The sequence below is a fragment of the Oncorhynchus nerka genome, linkage group LG7 (assembly GCF_034236695.1).
Source record: "Oncorhynchus nerka isolate Pitt River linkage group LG7, Oner_Uvic_2.0, whole genome shotgun sequence".
Taxonomy (NCBI): domain Eukaryota; kingdom Metazoa; phylum Chordata; class Actinopteri; order Salmoniformes; family Salmonidae; genus Oncorhynchus; species Oncorhynchus nerka.
The window spans coordinates 79,651,586-79,666,835 of NC_088402.1; the positions used below are offsets into that span (position 1 = coordinate 79,651,586).

At 40.0% G+C, this 15,250-nt stretch overlaps 2 protein-coding genes across 6 annotated transcripts in view; both read right to left on the minus strand.

The window, feature by feature from the left end:
• The window catches only part of LOC115132479 (homeobox protein Hox-C5a-like), a 72,653-nt gene that overhangs the window by 23,876 nt on the left and 33,527 nt on the right, over positions 1 to 15,250 (minus strand). The gene's annotated exons all lie outside the window — the stretch shown is intronic.
• Positions 6,703 to 15,097, minus strand: LOC115132476 (homeobox protein Hox-C4a). Its single transcript, XM_029665163.2, has 2 exons — positions 12,433 to 15,097; positions 6,703 to 11,882 (listed from the first exon to the last, which is right to left on the minus strand). The coding sequence occupies exons 1-2, from the start codon at positions 12,872 to 12,874 to the stop codon at positions 11,515 to 11,517; spliced, it is 810 nt and encodes a 269-aa protein (XP_029521023.1). The 5' UTR covers positions 12,875 to 15,097; the 3' UTR covers positions 6,703 to 11,514.

Consider the following 15,250-nt stretch of genomic DNA (forward strand, 5'->3'; position numbering starts at 1 on the left):
GGATGTCATCCCATGTCCATTCCTCCTTTTTCCCACGCTGTTTGGTCTTTTGGTGGTGGGTAGTTCTGTCATGGCCGTCGAAAGAACTAGACCAAAGCGCAGTGTGGTGAGCGTACATTTTCCTTTTATTTAGGATGATGCCGACAAAGACAATAAACAATACAAAACAACCGTGAAGCTTAAGGGCTATTAGTGCCACAAACAAAGTTAACTACCCACAAAGACAGGTGTGAAAAGGGCTTCCTAATTATGGTTCCCAACCAGAGACAACGATAGACAGCTGTCCCTGATTGAGAACCATACCCAGCCAAAACAAAGAAATACAAAACATAGAAAATAGAACATAGAATGCCCACCCCACATCACACCCTGACCTAACCAAATAGAGAAATAAAACGTCTCTCGAAGGTCAGGGCGTGAAACTTGGGCCTATATCATAAATTGAACATCCAGTCCATTCAGAGGAGTGCTGGGAGTGTTACATTTTCACCCCAAAATGTAGCACGGACGGAATATCTATTTTACGCACCCTTATTTTGGGATTGATTCTCTGCTCTTTTAATGCGTTTCTATTGTATATAACTTCAAAATTGTTACGTCCAAATTCTCAAACACATGGTAAAAACATGATACAGGGTGAATTTTGAAACAGTGGGACACTTTCTGCATTTCACTCTTCTGTTACCTCTTTCATCATCTATCCAACATACAGTATTAGCCCAACAAATGATTTATTTCTGAAATCCTCAAAATGTTTCCTAATCACACAAAAAGGACAAATGTTGGTATCATATTCACATGAGGCATGAGACACCCATTTGTGTACACTGAGCCAAAACCACATTTTTCTTCCGCATTTGGTCAACTGGGACAGCAGGTTAGATAAACTGGGGCATCATTATTACAAGAGATTACAGAAGACAGAAATGTATCACGTGTTGGGATAAAAGAGATTACAGAAGACAGAAATGTATCACGTGTTGGGATAAAAGAGATTACAGAAGACAGAAATGTATCATGTGTTGGGATAAAAGAGATTACAGAAGACAGAAATGTATCATGTGTTGGGATAAAAGAGATTACAGAAGACAGAAATGTATCATGTGTTGGGATAAAAGAGATTACAGAAGACAGAAATGTATCATGTGTTGGGATAAAAGAGATTACAGAAGACAGAAATGTATTATGTGTTGGGATAAAAGAGATTACAGAAGACAGAAATGTATCATGTGTTGGGATAAAAAGAGATTACAGAAGACAGAAATGTATCATGTGTTGGGATAAAAGAGATTACAGAAGACAGAAATGTATCATGTGTTGGGATAAAAGAGATTACAGAAGACAGAAATGTATTATGTGTTGGGATAAAAGAGATTACAGAAGACAGAAATGCAAAAAGTGCGACATTATATAAACTGGAACCGCTTAATCCTGACACGTTTATCTCTTGGTCTGAGAAGTGAAAATCAAAACTATTGTTACTAAGCCCTTGCAGAGACACCACATGACCAACATCACATCACTTCATTGGTGTGACATAATAGAGGGAGATGGAGTCAAACGGGAACCTCACCCGCAAAGGACACGGTAAAACCAGTTTCTGTCAAACTGCCATACATAATGCAATGTGTCAAATTGTGATGTAAATGTGCATACTATGTACTTGTGCATCAAAATCAATAATAAAGCTGCCAATATTATGTTTACATTTTGTAATTCAGTCATTTTAAGACCCTCACAAGCTTCTACAGATGCACCATCGAGAACATTCTGTCAACGCCTGGTACGGCAACTGCATGGCTCTCCAGACTGTGGTGTGGTCAACCCAATGCGTCACCGGGGGCACACTGCCTGCCCTCCAGGACATCTACAGCACCTGGTGTCATAGGAAAGCTAAGAAGATAATCAAGGACCTCAGCCACTCGAGCCACAGGCTGTTCTCCCTGCTACCATCTAGCAGACGGAGATAATACAGGTGCATCAAAGCCGGGACAGAGAGACTGAAAAATAGCTTTCATTTCCAGGTCATCAGACTGCTAAACAGACATCACTAGCTGGCCACTGCCACTGCCAGGTACTCTGCCCTGCACCTTAGAGACTGCTGCCAAATGTATATAGAGACATTGAACACTGGTCACTTTAACAATGTTTACAGCGTTTTACCCACTTTATATGTATGTACAGTGGCTCATCCTATATAACTACTGCTGTACAAACCTTTTCTATTCCTATACTGTCCATACTGTCTAAACCAACTATTTTTTTTATATATATAGTAGGTCCCCTGGGGTGGCAGGGTAGCCTAGTGGTTAGAGCGTTGGACTAGTAACTGAAAAGTTGCAAGTTCAATTCCCTGAGCTGACAAGGTACAAATCTGTTGTTCTGCCCCTGAACAGGCAGTTAACCCACTGTTCCTAGGCTGTCATTGAAAATAAGAATTTGTTATTAACTGACTTGCCTAGTAAAATAAAGGTTAAAGAAATATATATATATATATATATATATATATATATACTGTATATATAAATATTTACATTCCGGACATTGCTTGTTCTGATATTGCTCATTCTGATATTTCTTCATTTACAGTTTTTTACTTTTTGGATTATGTGTGTATTGTTATTCAAAGTTTCACTTTGGGATTTGACTAATTAATTTTTGACCCAGTAATTCTGCATGGTTAAAAGGGTTAAAACGGTTAAGTTTAGGTACGATGGCTCTTTCTTGTGATATGCCTGATTACTGCACTGTTGGAGCCAGAAACATAAGCATTTCGCTGCACCTGCGATAACATCTGCAAATCTGTCTAGTGACCAATATTTGATTTGATAAGATTTTTTTTTACCAACCATAGATAGCTAAAGTAGAACAGCATGGAGTAGCTAAAGTGGAACAGTCTTATACACTTTTCCAACGGAGGAACGAGATCCAGTTTACATTAGGGACCCCTTATGTTAGGCAGGGCTCTGTTTCTTGTAGTACTGTTCTACGGTTTAATTTACACTCACTGGCCAATTAGGTACACCCATCTAGTACCGGGTAGGACCTCATCGCCTCCAGAACAGCCTTGCTTCTGGGCATTGAAACGTTTCTCAGTTGGTATCAAGGGACCTAGCATGGGTCAGGAAAACATTCCCCACATCATTAAACCACCACAACCAGTCTGTACCGCTGACCCCAGGCAGGAAGGGAGATGTACTCATGCTGTTTATGTCAAATCCTGACAGCCAAATTCTTCTTTACATTTTTTTTATATATATATAGAGTGGGGCGAAAAGTATTTAGTCAGCCACCAATAGTGCAAGTTCTCCCACTTAAAAAGATGAGAGAGGCCTGTAATTTTCATCATAGGTACATGGGTATCTATGGGGTTGAGATCTGGAGACTGGCTAGGCCACTCCAGGACCTTGAAATGCTTCTTACGAAGCCACTCCTTCGTTGCCCGGGCGGTGTGTTTGGGATCATTGTCATGCTGAAAGACCCAGCCACGTTTCATCTTCAATGCCCTTGCTGATGGAATGAGGTTTTCACTCAAAATCTCACGATACATGGCCCCATTCATTCTTTCCTTTACACGGATCAGTCGTCCTGGTCCCTTTGCAGAAAAACAGCCCCGAAGCATGATGTTTCCACCCAATGCTTCACAGTAGGTATGGTGTTCTTTGGATGCAACTCAGCATTCTTTGTCCTCCAAACACGACGAGTTCAGTTTTTACCAAAAAGTTATATTTTGGTTTGATCTGACCATATGACATTCTCCCAATCTTCTTCTGGATCATCCAAATGCTCTCTAGCATACTTCAGACGGGCCTGGACATGTACTGGCTTAAGCAGGGGGACACGTCTGGCACTGCAGGATTTGAGTCCCTGGCGGCGTAGTGTGTTACTGATGGTAGGCTTTGTTACTTTGGTCCCAGCTCTCTGCAGGTCATTCACTAGGTCCCCCCGTGTGGTTCTGGGATTTTTGCTCACTGTTCTTGTGATCATTTTGACCCCACGGGGTGAGATCTTGCTTGAAGCCCCAGATCGAGGGAGATTATCAGTGGTCTTGCATGTCTTCCATTTCCTAATAATTGCTCCCACGGTTGATTTATTCAAACCAAGCTGCTTACCTATTGCAGATTCAGTCTTCCCAGCCTGGTACAGGTCTACAATTTTGTTTCTGGTGTCCTTTGACAGCTCTTTGGTCTTGACCATAGTGGAGTTTGGAGTGTGACTGTTTGAGGTTGTGGACAGGTGTCTTTTATACTGATAACAAGTTCAAACAGGTGCCATTAATACAGGTAACGAGTAGAGGACAGAGGAGCCTCGTAAAGAAGAAGTTACAGGTCTATGAGAGCCAGAAATCTTGCTTGTTTGTAGGTGGCCAAATACTTATTTTCCACCATAATTTGCAAATAAATTCATTAAAAATCCTACAATGTGATTTTCTGGATTTTTTCTCATTTTGTCTATCATAGTTGAAGTGTACCTATGATGAAAATTACAGAACTCTCTCATCTTTTAAAGTGGGAGAACTTGCACAATTGGTGGCTGACTGAATACTTTTTTGCCCCACTGTATGTATATATATTTTTTAAACCCTATTTCTGAGATACTGGAACTGGCGCGGCTGGGACCGACGATCATGACCACGTGGCTCACTGTCTGTGTACCTAATAAACAATTTGAGCATAATCACAGTCCCGTTATTCCCTAACATTTCCAGGTGGTGGGGCAATATACTGGGCATCAACACTGAATACATTTTTTATGGAGTATTTTCATGATTCATGTATCTGCTACAATGCAATAGGAACCATTGAGTTCTGCATAGCCTACAGAACACTCAGTGAATGCAACTGGTAGTCCACCACCCCTCCCACCTGATTCGATGGGCCTAGTGCATAGACTTGGAGAGATGACAAGAACTGATGGCTGCTGAGAATGATACAACACCTTGGAAATGTATCAGATCAAATCAAAATCAAATCAAATTGTATTAGTCACATGCGCCGAATACAACAGGCGTAGTAGACCTTACAGTGAAATGCTTACTTACAAGCCCTTAACCAACAGTGCAGTTTAAAATAAAAATACTGATAAGAATAAGAGATAAAAGTAACAGGTAAATAAAGAGCAGCAGTAAAATAACAATAGCGAGACTATATACAGGGGGGCCAAGCGGTCGGAGGCCAAGCAGTTGCCATACCAGGCAGTGATGCAACCAGTCAGGATGCTCTCGATGGTGCAGCTGTAGAACCTTTTGAGGATCTGAGGACCCGTGCTAAATCTGTTACATTGTCTAGAGAAATCTATTTAATCAAATCATATAAATAAAATCTCTGTTGGGATTACTAGTGAGGACACAAAGTTACCAGTAGCTCTCTTGATATTGTAACTAATCACTCTCCCCTTATAATTCTGAAAGCCCAGTTTATTCAGTCCATCCACTGACTGCAATGTCCTACACTCTAGAAAAAATAGTTCCCAAAGGGTTCTTCGGCTGTCTCCATGGGATATATATATATTTTTTATTTTTTTTGTGGGATCCAGGTAGAAAGAACCCATTTGGGTTCCATGTAGAACCATCTATGGAAAGGGTTCTACGCAGAAACCAAAAAGGGTTCTTCCACAGGTTCTCCTATGGGATAGCTGAAGAACCTTTTAGATTCTATATAGCACCTTTTTTTCTACGAGTGTAAATAGCTCAATACTCTGACACTTGCCTGTTACCAGGGGCTGAAATGTAGGTAAATGTTATATTATGCTACACTAATGTTTCTCAATGCTTTATAAGTAATTGCAGTAAGACTATAATTACCTAAATGATGAATAATCCCATGATGGTAAATAAATAACATTTTGGCAACCTATTGTCAGGTTCAAGTGCTTATAATATTTATAATATTGCGCTTTGGATGGTAACTTTACTTGTAATTAATTCATTAATAATATAGATTCAAGAACCAGTTCGACACACACACGCACACACACACACACGCGCGCGCGCGCAGAAGCACACAGGACAGACACATCTGCTCCTCTGGTGGAGAACCGACAGACGCTAGAGTAGATTTACGGATTTATGACGCGTCCTCCTCTCATCTGGTCAATGTGAGAGTGAGCCGCCCTATTCCCCCTATCCCTGGAACATGGTGACGTGAACCCTGTTTCAACTCAGCGCCTTTATGCAGCTGCCATGGCTGCCATTTAAACAGACTAGCTCATCCCTATCACAATACTCCGGACATGGCCCTTTTGTCTTACAAGACACTCATCTAAGACGAGGAACTGTTGCTATAACCATAATCCATTACTAACATAAATCTCAAAATAGGCACAGATGAGTTATCACCACAATGATCATTACAACTGTTGATTTATTTGGGGGATTTATGGATGAATGTGACTTCGTTACATGCTTTCTACTTCTTTTAACTATTTAATACAAGTTTGTTTTCGTTTTTCTGTCAGCCAAGAGAGAGAGAGAGACACGCCTTGCCAAAGGCCTGCCATAAATCAACCTTCTAGAGTGGAATGTTCGCCTGTATTCCCTTGAATCACATGGAGAGAAAAATGTTCAATATTCTCTAAATACTTTGAAGAGACAAGATTCACAATGGCTTATCTTTTGCAGGAATGCTATCAAATCATTATATTTAAGAAATAAATAACACTATAGGCTACATTTGTACAAATGCAACGTATTCTTTATTTACTTTTGGGGAATTAATCACACCAATTGAAATACATGACATGAAGTTAGACAATTAAACAAATAAATAATAAACGAACATAAACAATTTCTGAAAAGACTGATCTTAGCCTGGAGCTAGTTACAAAGTAAATAAAACATTTAATTTGAGCTAGTGCGTAATTCCTTTAAATGTAAACCCACATAATTATTTACATTTTCTACGTTCAAATTAGTTTTCTTATTAATTACATTCAAATGTAGATTTGATAGAAAGCTGAAACTCGTTTCAAGTTTTCAAATCAAGTTTAATAGACATTAGGTTGCAGCTGCTTGCATTTTTAAGTCCCGAGAGAATGTCTGTTAAAAACACTTTCTCCATCATTTCTGAGCAGTATCAATAATATTTTTTTTCAATTGACCGTGACTTTTCGCATTGTGTCACAAAGTACAATGACTCAATTAAATTAAAGTCAGAAGTGAAACAATAACGTGTTTCATGCTGATTGTGTTTACTCAAATAATATTGGACATCGTGAAAATAAAAGTTGTCACATACTGTAACTTCCAGATATCTTCAGGCCATGAGGTCAGTGGCGAGGTGGCTGTATGCTCAGAAGAAGCCCCTCGGAGGAAGTTGTAACCGTATATCCCTGGCCTTAATGTCAAATTCCGGATGCAAGATGTAGCTAGGTTTAGCTATAAATTCGTGAGCTATACACAATATACAGAGGTCCAAGTTTAGGCTACACTATTCATTTTATAACGAATAGGCCTATACGTGTAAGAACTCCAATATGCGATACACAGATAAAGAAAAACAGTTGCATGTTAGCTTGAAAGGGTTGTACGAATACTAAAGGCCATTGAAAAGTAAGTTAGCTGAAAATGGGTTTCTACAGGTTCTACATGTTTTACAGGGGTTCTACAGGTTCTACAGGCGTTATACAGGTTCTACAGGGTTTCATAAAAGTGCACCGAAAGCCAAATTATATCAAATCCCATAAAATGTGGTATGCATCCTATAAAATATCGCGTGACATTTTCTAGGCGCATAAACACATTATTTGTGCCATATAGACTGCAGTAGGTTTAATATCTCGTTGGGAGCAATTCAAAGCATTATCTAAATATCGTTCATTCTATTCGGAAAAAAACACTCTTTTGTGTTAAATAATTCTAAAAAGTACATTTGAACGTCAACCCTCTAAATACAGTTCATAATATATATTTGACCTTTATTTAACTAGGCAAGTCAGTTAAGAACAAATTCTTATTTTCAATGACGGTCTAGGAACAGTGGTTACCTGCCTTGTTCAGGGACAGAACGACAGATGTTTAACTTGTCAGCTCCGGGATTCAATCATGCAACCTATCGGTTACTAGCCCAACTAGTCCAACGCTCTAACCACTAGGCTACCTGCCACATCACTAATATAGTGATTACGAGTCACTATATAGTCTGTTACCCACACAAATACATACTGTAACATATCATAGCCTAAATATCTATATGGAGATGAATCTGAGAGAAAGTCAAATGTTCAAACTGTAAGAGGGGAATACTTCCTAATACAGTTCTATGAAACACACCTGCCATGTAATATTTTGCATGGAGATCCCCGGCAGCATCTCTAATGAGCATCTCTGATGCTGACATATGGTGAGAGAGAATTAAGTCTAGATATTCAGTCAACTGCAAAGATAGGTTTTTGCTACATGAGGTACAACAGTTTGTAATAAAATACACAATATGCCTACAAATGATAGATAGCAACAGCATATGGATTTAAAAATATTTCTGTTAAAAAAAATGATTTTATTTATTTTAGAACTGGTTATGTTATTGTAAGAATCAAAGGCATGTCCAGGAACACATTTGCATTTGAAATGGTAAATGTAGGTAGGCTTAAGCCTATACTACGCCGGAAAGTGCATATATACATAGGTCTAGGTCTACTAATCCTTAATTTAATCATATTGAAATTTAAATACTATCCTCGAACATGTACTCGTGAGATTACACTGAAGCTATGCACATCAAAACTATTTTTGTTATGTACATAATTCTAATACAAAAAGGTAATAATGCATTCGACATGAGTAACACTCACATGCAGACCGATCATAAGCTCCGAAGTAACCGCTTGGAAGTCCCTCAAATTTGTAGGATGTCCTACAAAGGGTCTAGGTCCTACAGGGCGCACAATGGAAAAGAAGTGACCGACAGTTCACCGCACTCTCGGGTCACCACTGAGAGCAACAAAAGAGCAACACATTCAGAGGTGCCCTTCTACCGGCCCCTCAAGTAGAAAAACACACAAAGAAAGTCCAGAGCCCTGACGAGGCCACGCAAGGACCGGGGACGACCTACGAGGGCACACACAGAAGGTACAAGTATAGAGACCCAGTCAGGTCACGGGGGGTTGCAAAGGTCGGCCATCCCGGCTGAAACGGACCTAATGGGACAGAAAATGTGCCCTCCGACTGAACTCGGCCTTCTCGCGGTTGATCCCAAACTTCAATAAAGTACCTTTTCAGCCTCGCTACATGGAGGCGACAGGATCTAGAAAGAGATTGGAGGGATGATGAGACTGTGGCGTAGCTACACATTAATTTCTCTCAATTGTCCAGGCAGCTATATAAAGGGTACTGGAATTCTGCATGTTTTAGGGCTTTACGGGCGTTCCAACTGCCATTCCAAAGTCATGTCCAAGTCACGGTGTTAAGTTTCCTTTTTGGCCCTGATAGTTTTATTTCGTAAAATTACTAGTTAGCGATTTGGGTTTATTTCTGAGAGAGGCTGTTGCCAAATTAATATATTCAGACCCAAATAATTCGTTACTCTGCGGCGCTAAGATTGATGGTTTAGAATACCTCTCCCCTTTGTGCTCTTTGCCCCCCACCTAGCAAGCCGTTGTATCATTTCTATTCAAGTCACACAGTTTAAATCATCTATCAAACTATTGCGCTCTTTTCAAACATTGCATTTTTTGCACAACATTTTGAGCAGAATAAGAAAAAGTTATTCTACAATTAAATTCGTTTTGGAGAACTGTTAATTGGACGGCCTGTTTCGTGGCTAGGGCCCAGATAAGATCAAAGGCGCAATATGACTGTCCTATGTATTATCACAGTTGCATGGTGACAACACGTCCACAACATTGCCATAGTCCTATCGAAAATCCCCCCACGATGCTTGAGCAGTATAGGCTATACTTACCAAGAGCAGAGGTCACGATGACGTTGCCTCAAGCGCCACTTTTTAAAAGCATATTCTTCACTTTGACGGGGGAGGTCTCAGGTCGCAACAAACATAGACTATTATACGAATGACAATTGGTGAACATCTCAAACTTACAACTAACATTCCATTGTATATAGGGTACAAATGATTGCATATTGAGAAGGCGGCCTACGTGCATGCATATTAAACACTATTATCCAAACAATTGTTTTATACAAGATCATCTTGGAAAATCTGGATGCATATTTTTAAGTGGCAACAGGTCTTGCTGGTAGATATAATCCGAATACAATATTTTGCAGGCTATATTCTCACTTATAGTCCACGATGTAGTCCTTCAAGGCCTTAGGCCTTTCAGAATCTGACCTCGAGTTATTGACTTTATTAGAAGAAAATAATCAACCTGCAATTGGGGCTAAACAATGAATTAATAGGAGCGCATATACCATCAACACAACTGATTATGTGTCATATTTTGGCAATATGAAATTGATTTCCAAAAGGTATGTGCAGAGCTATATGTTCAGTAATGAGCAGGAAGCAGGGCTCCAGCCAGCCAGTATAATCTGAAGGGGCATGGTTGAGGGCCTGGTGGAATGTCTTGCCAAGTTAATTGAATGTCCTTGAGAATAATGGGCTACATGTAGGATAATATGATGCATGCAGCCAGGCCATAACCCTTTATTTGGAGTAGAATTATGGATTATTATTGGATTAGGGGGGAATATGAACGGTGGATCTGTATACGCGTGCCGACCTCGAGAACGATTCTAAAGGAACATTTCAAATCGTCAGTATCATATTTGGCATAGGCTAAACAATTTATAGCTAAACATTGCCAAACAAATAATGCGTTGTTAGGCTGAACCAACAATAAAGAACTTGGTAAATTGTGACTATACTATTTTATATAACGGCCACCACATCAATAGCCACAGTCACCAAAACAATAGGCACCCTGTTGGCCATGAATGAATCGATCCAAACGCGCGTAAAACTAGTACACCCACTGTTTTATTGACCAATATGATTATAACAAATACACTAAACTCTGTGTATTGCATTTCACAATAATCTGCTAAACACACCACAAACTAGATTGTAATTAAAAATCCTGTTTCTGAAAGCAAGGAGCTAATTCACCTTGTTATAATCCTAAACATATGCGTTCAAGATCAATGTTCCATTGGTACGTTCCAGCATTTTTACCCAAAATAACTCTGATTGCCTAATAATGACATTCTTCCAGCGTTGAGCTTGAAATAAATAGATTGTGCATTTCAACATGGGCGGTAGGGCAAACAAATGGCTCACAATAACATTTAGATTAAATGTACAATCATTTCCTTCATTCAAAACATTTTTCTCGTAAAAAAAACATAATCTTGATTCAGCATTAAATAACTTAAACCCTGTGTCACGTAAAAATAACTCATCAGTATTCGTATAAATCCATGCGATATAACATGCATTTTATATAACTTTGGACTTAAATGAAACCGCACAAATACCTACGAAAACAAAATATATAATATACTATAAATAATCAGTCATTCTCTATCCCCCTTCTTAAAGGGGTTTTCTTTTCGCCTTATAACCTTGTAATATCCTCGCCATCCTCTACTCCGGACAGTTCATCGGGAGTAATGCTACCAGTGGCCGAGGAAGTGGCGACAACACCGGCTGATGAGGTTGTGTTGGACCCGGAGGATATGCCCGTGGTGGAGGATCTCACTTTGGTGTTAGGAAGCCTATGGTCTTTTTTCCACTTCATCCTGCGGTTCTGAAACCAAATCTTGATTTGTCGTTCGGAGAGAACCAAGGTGTGGGCTATCTCAATGCGCCTCCGCCGAGTTAAATAGCGGTTATAGTGGAATTCCTTCTCCAATTCTAAGACCTGCTGTCGAGTGTAAGCTGTCCTAGACCGCTTGGAATCCGGTCCATTGTAATTCGGGTTCGCTGTAAAGGGGGAGAAGTAAAGAGAGAGAAAGAGAGAGAGAGAGAAAGACAAGGAGGGAAGGAGTGGGTAAACAATAGTGTCCTCAACTGAGACATATGATGGGCAGGGCATAAGGAATGGCTAGATATGCTAGTTATGGTATTAGAAATCATAGAAATGGGAAGTTAAGAACTTGTCTATTTCTCCATAATGAGGGGACACTCACATCCAAGTAGGCACTAAATTATTAATGCAAGATTCCAAAGCCAGTCTTTTTTCTGTTCATCTGTCCCCCTCGTCTCTCCATCCCGCACATACATAACAGCAGAAGCCACATGGTGATACGGCTGCCCAGAGTATACCTCAGCTATAAAATTTATGGCGGGTGTAATTACCGACGCCGAGTCGTAAATCCGACACAATTGTGCCATTTCAAAGGCTTCTCCCCTATCTTAGCAGGGGCTGGGAAGGAGATGGGAGTCAGAGGCACTGATAAAGGGAGGGAAAGGAAGAGAAAGGAGTAGGAGAGTGTAGAGAGAGAGAACAGACAAACACAGACAAGTTGCCTACCGGTGCTGACGTGAATTTTCTTCATCCATGGGTATACCACGGGCTGCTTGGAGGAGGCTGAGCTGTTTGGATGCTCCGGTGTAGCTTGGTTGCAGGCGGAGGATGCAGCTGGTGGAGTGATGGGGGACATGGGTAACTGTGGGGTCTCACATGAGGCTGGCTGCCCTTTCCCTGCAAGCAGGTGCGCAGAATGGGGTAGTCCATGTCCCCTTTGCGTGTCAGGTTCAGGGATGCTTGCACAATTATATTGGCGCTCTTGGTAGCTCGCCCGCGGAGGGTATAACTCCTGATGGTGATGCTGGTAACCAGAGCTAGGGTCCCTGGCGCGGCTGTAATATTCGGGGCTGTGCTCGGGGATGTAGCTGTTTTGTGAATATTCCTCGCATGGAGGAAATTTCGGATCAATGTAGGTAGAGTCCATCAAATACGAGCTCATGATCATTAATTTCTGCAGTGGAAATTTATTTTTCTAGCTTTGTCGTTTTTCTGCTCCATATAGCCCTCCTACTTGCGAGCAGCCCTTGTAAAGTTAGTTTTACCACGTGACCCCACGGCCCAATGGCAGAGTGAGAGCTAGTCCCCGGATAAGGAACCAAAGGTTTTGAAACATATCTTCGGTCGCCATTGTGTGCATAATATCTCTCTCTCTCTCTCTCTCTCTCTCTCTCTCTCTCTCTATCTCTCTCTCTCTCTCTCTCTCTCCCTCTCTCTCTCTCTCTCACTGCTCTCTGAATTCAATTTTAATTTCTCTCTCACTCTCTCCCTTGTTGTGTTACCAATGCCATTGATATTGCAGCAAAAAATTGCAACACAAACACTTCTTATGTGAATTACCCAGTGTCATTATAGTTATATTATTAGCATAATTTCAGAGGTACAAATAGCAGTAAATAATAATAATAATAAGTATTAATAGTAAAAATAAAAACCAATAAAAAAGTAGAATGATTAGGCCCTCTCTAAGAATATTATTCTCAAATATAAAATAATCCAATAATGTTCGCCAAATCCTAAATAGGTTTTAAAAAAAATACGCTAAAATTCACTCTCACATAGCAGTCAGAATTATGAATTATTTTTTAACTAGAACTGAGCTTGGCTCATATGAGAAGAAAGTGGACACCAAATGGGCACCGTATCAGGGAAGTAACCACAGAATGAGTATTTTGTTTTGCATTTGAGAACTTTCAAAACTGTGCCAATACTTTTCAAACATAGCATTCCAAATAATTTTCAAATGTATTAAGACTTTTCAAATGCATTAATACTTTTCAAATGTATTAATACTTTTCAAATGCATTCATACTTTTCAAATGCATTCATAGTTGTCAAATAGGCCTACTTTGCTATCTTGTGCAAAGGACACAAGGGAAGGCAAATATTCTTTAATGATGGTGTATCTCTAATGTTTATATCACTGTCATTATTGGATATTGCATTGAGGTCTCTGTCTCTCTCTCTCCATGTTTAGAGACGTATGCATTTGAATACAAATCTTTATAAGGCTGCAATGTTGATGAAACCAGCTTTACGTGCCCTGAAATGACTCGTAGGGACGTTTTGACCAATCGTAAGTTTATCTCCATCAACACTAGTGGTTGTCTAAGTGCACGTGTATGGTTATTAATTTGATGTTATCCCTAGATGGGGGAGTAAGTCCATTACAAACTCTTGCAGATAAGCTGTCAATTATGTCTGGTAGACTATCCGTTGCCACAGACGCTTTACAGGTACTATTATACTGTCATTAACTGCTGGCTAAATTTGTCAGTGGCTGTAATTCCATGCCTTCAATTATGCACGACACCACAAACCACAGGACTGTAGACCTATATAATCAATGTGACCTTTGTGAGTCAATGGAGTTAATAATAATAATATTACATATTTCAATATAAAATATTTATATAAAATAAATATATTATAAATGTAGGACCTACTACATACTAGGGATGGATTATAATAAGATTATATTAACAAGGGTTATAATACGAGGTCAATCACCTGTTAATCATCATCTAATGTAGCGGTAGTGGCCTTCTTTTAGTCTTCTATGAGCAGGTGAAAATGACATAACAGGGTAGATGTTTATGGTTTGTTTATGTGTAGACCGCGCCCGCCATTTCTATTACTTTTGGCAGCGATGTTTGAGGCGTTTTATAGGGCTGTAAAACGCAGTAAATCAGTCCGCTTTAAACGATTGCTGTTTTTTTACATGCTTACTGGTACTGACCGAATACTCGTAGAAGCCCTTTGCTTCCAGATGAACTACTGTACACAATATAGGCCTATGGACGTCCTGACAATGCCTAGGCTACTTATGTGGAGGTTGAACACACACTGTGTATGCTGCACACAGACTTCTTCTGAGATGTATGCTATTCGTGCCCTGTTATTCCTGCTAACACTGCATGCAGCTAGAACCTACTGGATAGAAGCGAGGGTTGACCAGACGATTATCTTGACATACGTGGGATTTCAGTAACCCATGTATTCCCGTAGAGACGTACTTGCGATTGTTATCTATTAACACAAATTCGGTTCTACAGGGTACATATAGGGAACTAATGAGTCTTTTCCATTGCAGCCTGAAAAGAAGAGCTCCAACTGGAAGAATTCAGTTAGGTGAAAACCTCTCTCTATCTCTCTCTCTCTCTCTCTCTCTCTCTCACACACTCACACACACACACACACACACACACACACACACACACACACACACACACACACACACACACACACACACACACACACACACACACACACACACACACACACGAATAGAGTCTCCTGCCTAATATGTTTTTCTCTATCAGAT

Bases quoted from the DNA above. Each gene is read 5' to 3' on its own strand.
- LOC115132476 (XM_029665163.2), bottom strand. From the start codon at position 12,874: ATGATCATGAGCTCGTATTTGATGGACTCTACCTACATTGATCCGAAA. The intron at 11,883-12,432 runs GTAGGCAACTTG...CCCCCTTTACAG, and splicing joins GAAAATTCACGTCAGCACCG to CGAACCCGAATTACAATGGA.